Here is an 8,954-nt window from a genome sequence, read left to right as displayed (position 1 = left end):
AGCAACTTCTATGTTTATCAGATTTTCTGTTTGGGGATGAAGGCAGACAGGATGACCCACCAACCCTGCGATGTGCTTTAGCCCTTCTCTGTTGAAGAATTCTAGCAGTACACCCACAAAGTCCAACCAAACAGTCACCATGGTCAGCTCAGGTTTAGAAGGAGTGATGTCCAAGGACCATTTAGCAATAAACATTGTTTGGCCGTCGATTTGCCAGAGGCATTGGCTAAGGATGCGTCGTCGTATATTTGGACAGGGAACTCTGAATAGGTATGAGTTACCCTCCATCTTTGAGGCTGTAATGTCTCTAAGTTGGCGACTCCAGATACCATTGACAATGGCCTGTACTGCACCTCGCGGAGGAGGCTCGTCGTAGAATTGACAAAGAACAAAGCAATCCGAGGCCTTTTTGTTCTTCTCTATAACCGAATTGGGGATTGTAACACAAGCCTCACCCGAATCTAGAGTATAAGGTGTACTTTTCCTTTCCAATTTGAGGGCACTTCCATTGACCAGATTTTTCCATGGGGAGTCTGGTTGGACCGTTGCGAGAGCACTCAACGGAGTGGTCGAGGGTGGGTTCTCCGTGGGAGGATGTTGTGGTGTACTAACCGTTGTTATCGATTCAGGGGCCGCCGCTTGTGGAGGTGGGACTGTAGCTAGGGTAACGGGATTAGGGTTTGCCGCAACCGCTATAGGAGGCGATGTGAGCCCTGTGTGCGGGGAGTCAGAGGTCTCTCTGTTAGTCGAGCTTTTCAAAGGCTCAGGTAACGTCTTGGGAGGGTGAGAGGGGGGAGAGCTACCAGCTGCATCATTGGACGCATGTGGGAGTGAGGGCCTCTCCGATGAGTTACTAGAGGTTGGGTTTGTTTTTGGCCATGGTGGCCGGTGAGAGCCTACACCGAGATTGGCGAAGGTGAAAGAAAAAGGAATTGGATCGCATTTTTTTTCACCTTTGCAGAAAGAGAAAGAGCGCATGTAGAGCGTGTGTAATTTCTTTTTCCACCTTGTTTTAAAAGATCCAAGAACAACTAACTAAGAATATAAAAAAATGCAAACAACTTAAAACTTATTATATAACATAAGATTACAAAAACTACTATTAAAAGTCTTAAGAGAAAACGATAAACAGCACACGTGTACGTTAGGAACATGAAGTGCATCTCTTTTTTCCGTCATGAAGTGCATCTTTAAAACCCGAAAAAAGTCAATATAATTGTTTCCACATCTTTTTAATTCTTTAATTAACTTTTGGACAGATTATATCAAGAGAGAAAAAAAACACTTCATGCAAAAGCCTACCTCATATTACGTCTACCTTAGAAAGACACTCCCAGAGACGGCAATATCAATACGTCTTGTTGAGATAAAATTTTATTTCACGTTAAACGACAAAAAATTTGATAGATAACGGCAAAATCATCAACGAAGTCATCCATGAAATAAGAAATAACGATATTCTTATTCTTCCCATCACGCTCAAAGAGCCGGCTCTATGAATTTAAAGGCGACAAACAAAGAAAAATAAAAAGGCTGTTTTGACGTTTATAAGAGTCGAACCCGAGCTAGAATACATGCAATACAAGATTAATACCACTAGATTAGACAAATTTTTTGAAAAAAAGGCCGAAAATTGGCTATAAAATATAGAATTTTCTATAGAGCCACAAGCATTGCTTCATTGGTTTGGTCTTTGGGTCGGCTCTGAGCTCAATACATATCAAGTTATTACATAATCACGCACACTTCCAAAACGGAGAAAAGTAAAGTACAATATCATATAATAAACTCACATCATTACTTATTCAAAACAAAACATTACTTATACATGTAGCAACAATAGCATCACACACTATAATCTTCATCATTTGGCCTTGACATCTTTGATAGTGCCCTTCTTAACCGGCGGGTTAAGCTCCTCATCGCACGCCTCATTCTTAACCGGCGGGTTAAGCTCATCCCACGCCTCAATCCAAGTGACCATTGCATCTGCCAAGTTTTCAAAGTAAGGATCCACTTTAGTGAGATTTTCTTTTGTCATCTTCGAAAGTTCCATATAGCACTTAGTTGCGGTGTCAGATTCTTTGGAGAGACGAAGGTTTTGGAAGAAAGGAACCATTTCTTCTTGCCAGTGGAGTCCCTTGTGCTCTTTCTTCAGGTTTACGAACGGGTTACTGGCTTTGCTGTGCCATAGATACGGCAAACCGGTCTTGACCCCAAAGCCCAAGTGGTCACACACCACCTTGGCTGCCCAACCAGCCCACATGTCATCATACCGGGAAATGGGCTGGCCTTCACCCATAAGGCCGAAGTACATAGCAGGTCCAATAAGCTCTCTGTTGAAAGCAAGATTCATGCCACACATTGGGTACAATACTCCTTTTGGGATTGTCATTACTGCATCAACATACCTGTAAATACCAAAAAAAAATCCTCTAACAGTTTCTTGGCTAAACAAATTCTTTGTTTTAAAAAAAAAAACCATTTTCTTTAATATTAACCATTAAAGAAAAATACAGATGAGGGACGGTGGCAAAACATATCAAACCAAATGAATTATTTTTTTAACATTGAGAATTGGTAAAATATCTTTAGACTTGAAAAAAATAGGAATCACACAAATTTCATCCTACCGAATTGAAACAAGTTGATAATTTAATATACGAAACTGGTTAAAATTTTATTAAAAGTTTTTTTTTTTTTTAAGTATTAGTTGTCAATTATTTCATCCTATCCAAACCGAGAATCTACAACCAACCCAAATATAACGCTGGAAAGGATGTTGAAATTTTTATATTATGACCTGGTGTTACGTTCGCGGGGCTTTACGAGTTGGGTTGGAGCATCGTAATCAGGGATGTTGAGCCAAAGGCCATGAGATATGGCGGTTTGGACACCTTCCCTTAAACTGAAAGGATACCCTCTGACGAAATCAGTTCCATCTCTAAAAGGGTCATAGAGAGTGTTGAAGTAGTGTGGTGTTGAAGGTGTTTCAAGGTTCTTTATGTGCTGAGCTATCACATTGATCTCTTTCCCACTTGGATCCTTTGCCACCTTTTTTTTTTGTTTTCAAAAAGAAAAAATGTATAAAGTTGCATGAATATAATACTATCAAAACGTGTAACGAATATAAATGGAAAAGAGACTTACAAAGCAATCATCATCAATGGTGTAGATATACTTCTTTTTGGACACCATGAAGCCAAAGCAACGACAACCACCATCCTTGTAGGAGATACAACTAGCTCTTGGACCAAGGATCCTGTTGATATCATTGCGGTTGTAGAGCTCGTAGTCATAACCATCAGGAACTCGGATATTGATCGAAGGGTCTCCATCTTGGACAATGATCAAGTGGTAATGCTGCAAAAATGGTCTCCATTGTTCAAGAAAGTCGAGGCTTCTAATGGTTGGGATCACAATATCCACATCGTCCTTTAAAGGTGCCGCTTCGAGGTTGTAGCCAGCCATTTTTGGTACTTAAGAGAGTTAAGTCTTGAATTGGGACCAAGATAAAAAAAATTCTTCCCTCCAAGAGGTCCGTGCTTTCTTTGTTGAAGTAAGTACAAAGGGTTTGATTTGAGATTTCATAAGAATTGGCTTAGTGAAATCCCATATTTCATAATTAGCTCTGTGTATGAGGTGATTGTTCTTAAGGGGAATGGCTTGAGATTTATATAACGGTTCTCAAATTCCTTTATAAAAAAGTGAATTGATGATCAACTACATTTCCTTCATAATCGTGGTTGTTTGAATATTGCGATCACTAGGAATTATATAGGTTAAATCTCGTTATCGAGAAGATAGAGGACGACGTTCATTTTAAATGCTCTAAACTATATAGTCTACTTAATATAAAATATTCCACCTTTTGTCCTATTGCTTAAAAAACATAGATGTTTCTAAACAGAACATCAAATATTTTTTTGAGTATATATACAATTTAGCTATTAACCAAATATCAAAAGACGGATCGGAAGCTACCTAACTTGCTTATCAGTAACCTATACGAAATAAATTTCTTTAGATAAACCAACAGATGAAAAACTGCCTTTATTGTACCTTTCTTTACTAGTTAATGAAAGAAAAAAAGAAAAAGACATTTAGATACTGATTTGGAATTTCTGAATTAAGTGGAACAACAATAGCTTAAAAGTTGGAAATTGTAGACTTAATGGACGACCGTTCAGTTGATTCGTTGAACAATTGTTTTTTTTTTTTTTTATTGTTTTTTTTTGATAAATCGTTGAACGATTGTTGAACCACACTATTCAATCATGTCATATGTTTTCAATTATTCTCGACACTACTAGAGAGAAGAAATATTCTTGTGTAAAACATATACACTTTTAGTTCTGAAGAAGAGAGATTAACTAAAAATTGTGAACATAATTTCTTTTTTTTCAAGAAAAAGAGAACGTAAATATTTTTTAGGTCCGCTAACTCATTGTATTAGATCGAAAACTCACATTACAACCATCCCACATGGGATTCTTCTGATAAATTCATTAAAAGGTAAACTAATTTTGTCGTGTAGATAAACCGAAAATAACTTCTAGAAAGGAATTTGATATAACTACAAAAGGGTTTTCTCTTTAGTCCTTTTCCAAAAGGAGCGAAAAGAAGTAAACAAAGTTAAAAAAAAACAGATTTTACCCACTTTTTACTTCTTTTTCTAGTAATTTCTCCGATTTTCAAACATTTTTCGCCGGACTTTGGTCACGACCGATGCCCTTCCGGAATGAGTCCGGCGCAGGAGACGCCCCTCATGTCTGGCCGTCTGCTTTTGTAACCAAGGAGACGCCCCATCACCTATACTCAAGCATTAACCCTCGCCTGCCATGGTTGGTAAGGAATATGAACAGAGTACTTCAAACCCCACTATAGTAACCTCTCGACTCTCTATCATTTAAGACTTCCCTTAAATATCTTGAACTCCCTCACCTCAGTATGAAGAACTGTATTTCCACCTGCATTTATTATTACTCGCAAGTTAACTCTCAGCTTTTAAAGCAAGAAACCTCAGCTTTAACGGCAAGAAAACTCTCAACTTAGTGTGAAGAATCCTAACTCCAAACAAGGAGACCACGAGCTTCTTTCGACTCTCTTCACTATGGAGAAAAGTATCCCCTACCACCTGAAAGGCAAAGAAAAGCAAGATGAGTTTGCTCCACCTGTCCGCAGAAGAGTCAGAGCACCAGATCTTGACAACATGGACCTTATAGAGGAAAACGCTCTCACACTGATAGGACGACTCACCAATCCTGCTCAACAGAGACTATGGTCACTCATACCTTTCCTATCTAACAGATGGAATCTCCGGGGTAAAGCTACTGGATCTGACTTAGGAAATGGTTGTTTCCAGTTTCTCTTCGAATATGAAGAAGATATGATCAAGGTCCTAGCCAACAGACCTTACCATTTCGATAGATGGATGGTCATACTCCAGAAGTGTGAGCCTATCATCTCCCCATCCTTTCCATCCAAAATCCCATTTTGGATTGACATCAAAGGGCTACCAAAACATTACTGGAAACTCGAAATGATTGAATCCATTGGGGAGGGAGTTGGCGAGCTCCTAGACCAGGAAATCACCTCCACCATGATTAAAATGCGCATTTTGATAGATGGTCTCCAACCTCTCATTAAGGATACAATAGTGGAGTTCCATGATGGCAGTGAAGCCCTCATCTCCCTGGAATACAAGGGACTGAAAAATCACTGCTCTCACTGCAGTAGACTGTCGCATGAAAAGAAAGATTGCCTGGGACTAGTTAAAACAACCAGAGAAAGATCGAGGGAAATTACAACAAACCAGCCCCCATCTCAAAAAATAAGCTCACCCTCCTCAGGACGCAATGCCTCCTCTCATCATCCCATCCAAAACCACTACCCCGCCAAACGGGTTCATCAGGACCACCCCAATCTCAAGGAAGATACCCGGAGGATAGACTTCTAAGTCTCAGAGCTTACTCGGCGCCAAGAGCGAGACACCAACCCCCAGTACTCCCTGCAAGATTGGATAGACAACCACAAAGTTACTCTAGAGAGAATCCCTCCAGACATCACCCAAGACAACTGTTCCCTGAACGTCGACCTCAGTACTGGCAATGGAGGGAAAAACACAAAGTAAAGAAAGAAGTACAAACATACCTATGGACTTCTCTGAAACCTCACGCCCCCGACGTCCCCCTCTTGAACGAGATACTGAACCAGAGGTCACACCTCCCCATAATACACTTCCCCCTCCCCCCTGTGGTACCTTCACGAGAAGAAGTAATGGGAGAGCTCCGTGATGTCACCATCCAATATGTAAGTGTTCCTGACCCTACGGAACAAGCCGCCAGAAAACAAAGAGTCATCCAAGGGGAGGCTCGAAATCTAATGGTGGAGACAGCCTCCCAAATTATTACAAATGCTACAATCGCATGGTGGAGACAGCCTCCCAAATTATTACAAATGCTACAATCGCAAACAGGGAGTTTGAAGAGAGCCAACCTGATATGAGCCATGATCTCCCGCAACATCCGGCTCTAAATGCTGAGGGTAGAGAGGGGACAAAAAAGAAAAAACGAGGCCGCCCTCCAATCAATAAAGCTGCAAGCAAAGGACCAACACATTTGTTAGGTGCCAAATCTAGCAAGAGAAACAAGGTGCTCATTCAAAATTCCCCAAAGCGAAGAACCAATCCTGAGAACCATACATCCCATGGTGGAGAGAACACTGTGAACAACGGCACTGGGGGACAGAATAGACAAAGTCACCAAAATTTTTCAAGACAAGCTGATAACAGACCGTCTACTAGTAGAGTCCCACCACAAGCTACCATCATACCATCCATTGTAAAGACCAAGGAGGGTTTTTGGGATCCTCCACAACCTCTTCCTTAAGAACTCTGAGCTTGAACTGTTGTGGTTTGGGGAATCCCATGACAGTTTGCAGACTTCGGGAGATACACAAACGTTTCTCCCCAGACATAATCTTCCTCATGGAGACAAAGAATGCTGATGACTTTGTTCTCACTAAACTCCAATGTCTAAATTATTCAGCAATTAAACTTGTCTCACCTCATGGCCAGGGAGGTGGGGGTCTTGCTCTACTCTGGAAAAATCATATCGAACTCGAGGTACTGCAGGAAAGCTCAAACTTCATAGATACATCCATCAAAGCAGAGGGAAAAAGCTTTTTCGCTACCTTCATCTATGGCGAACCTGAGAAGGCAAAGAGAAAATTAGTGTGGGATCAGATAACTGATATAAGCAAAATGCAAAGTGATCCATGGCTATTAACATGTGATTTCAATGACATGATAGACTCATCTGAGAAACAAGGGGGCCCAGCCAGACCAGAGGGATCTTTCATTGACTTGCGCACAATGATGTCAGAACTTGATCTTTTCGATCTGCAACACTCCGGGAACTTCTTATTTTGGCAAGGTCGACATTATAATCACTTAGTGCAGTGCAGATTAGATAGGACAATGTCGAATACCTCCTGGGCTAAGGCCTATCCTTCAGGTCGTTCCCAGTATCTCGAATTTGAAGGCTCTGATCACCGACCTCTCATGACTTTCTTTGATCTACACAACAAAAAGACTAAAACGCAACAAGGAAGTCACACATCTCATTAAGGAAAACTAGAGGCCAGAGGAAGAAGAGCAAGTTGAACAGAAAATTAACAAGTGCAGAACTGCCCTTATCCGGTGGACAAAGCAACATCATTTCAATAGTCAGAAGAGAATAGAGGAGGCTCGCCAAAAACTAGACATTTCAATGTCAACTTCTTCAGCTAACACCATGATGATAGCGGTAATAAATGATGAGTTAAAACAAGCTTACAGTGATGAAGAGGCATTTTGGAAGCAGAGAAGTCAACAGCTGTGGCTGACTCTAGGAGACAAAAATACTGGGTATTTTCATGCTATCACCAAGGGAAGGAAAACAATCAATAAACTTGCTGTGTTAGAAGATGATAATGGACAAGCTTGGTACGAAGAGAACAAGATCCTGCAATTCATAACAAACTACTACAATAACCTTTTTCAATCTGTAGGTTTGTATGACTCCACAACGGTGCATGAGGCTTTGTCTCCATGGATTTCCGAGGATACAAACCGAAAGCTGATCTCTCTACCATCACAAGAAGAAATCAAAGCGGCTTGATTCTCCATTCATGCTGACAAAGCCCTGGGGCCAGATGGTTTCTCAGCCAGTTTCTTTCAATCGAACTGGCAAACTGTGGGAACTCAGATCATCACTGAAGTCCAGAGCTTCTTCTCCACGGCTATCCTACCAAATAATATAAACAAGACCTATGTCCGTTTGATCCCTAAAATCACAAATCCAAAGAAAATATCAGACTATAGGCCCATTGCCCTATGCACCGTGTATTATAAAATCATTTCAAAAATCCTTACCAGAAGGCTGCAACCCATCCTGCACACGATTGTGTCAGAGAACCAATGCATTTGTACAGGAGAGAGCCATCTCAGACAATGTGCTCATAACGCATGAAGTTCTCCATTACCTGCATTCCTCCACAGCAAAACAAAGATGGTATATGGCAGTTAAAACTGACATGAGCAAGGCATATGACAGGATTGAATGGGATTTTATATCCAAGGTACTGGAACGACTAGGATTTCACCCTACCTGGACAAGCTGGATCATGCAATGTGTTACCACCGTGAGCTACTCCTATCTCCTAAATGAATCAGCACAAGGACTGGTAACCCCCAAGCGCGGTATCAGACAGAGAAACCCGCTACCCCCCTATCTATTTATCCTTTGCAGTGAAGTGCTGACAGGCCTATGCAAGAAAGCTCAGGATGAGAAAAAGCTTACAGGAATCAAAGTTAGAAAACATAGTCCAAGACTCAGCCACTTACTCTTCGCAGACGACACCATGTTCTTCTGCAAGATGGATCAACAAAACTGCAACACTCTGCAACGAAT

At 40.9% G+C, this 8,954-nt stretch overlaps 1 protein-coding gene across 1 annotated transcript; it reads right to left on the bottom strand.

Moving 5' to 3' along the window:
* Positions 1,706 to 3,717, bottom strand: LOC104725576 (probable UDP-arabinopyranose mutase 4). The gene is made up of 3 exons (XM_010444252.2): positions 3,151 to 3,717; positions 2,804 to 3,054; positions 1,706 to 2,411 (listed from the first exon to the last, which is right to left on the bottom strand). The coding sequence occupies exons 1-3, from the start codon at positions 3,469 to 3,471 to the stop codon at positions 1,865 to 1,867; spliced, it is 1,119 nt and encodes a 372-aa protein (XP_010442554.1). The 5' UTR covers positions 3,472 to 3,717; the 3' UTR covers positions 1,706 to 1,864.

Source organism: Camelina sativa, chromosome 11 (genome assembly GCF_000633955.1).
Source record: "Camelina sativa cultivar DH55 chromosome 11, Cs, whole genome shotgun sequence".
NCBI lineage: Eukaryota > Viridiplantae > Streptophyta > Magnoliopsida > Brassicales > Brassicaceae > Camelina > Camelina sativa.
Note: the sequence above shows the minus strand (reverse complement) of the source record. Positions and strands in the feature narration are given on the sequence as shown.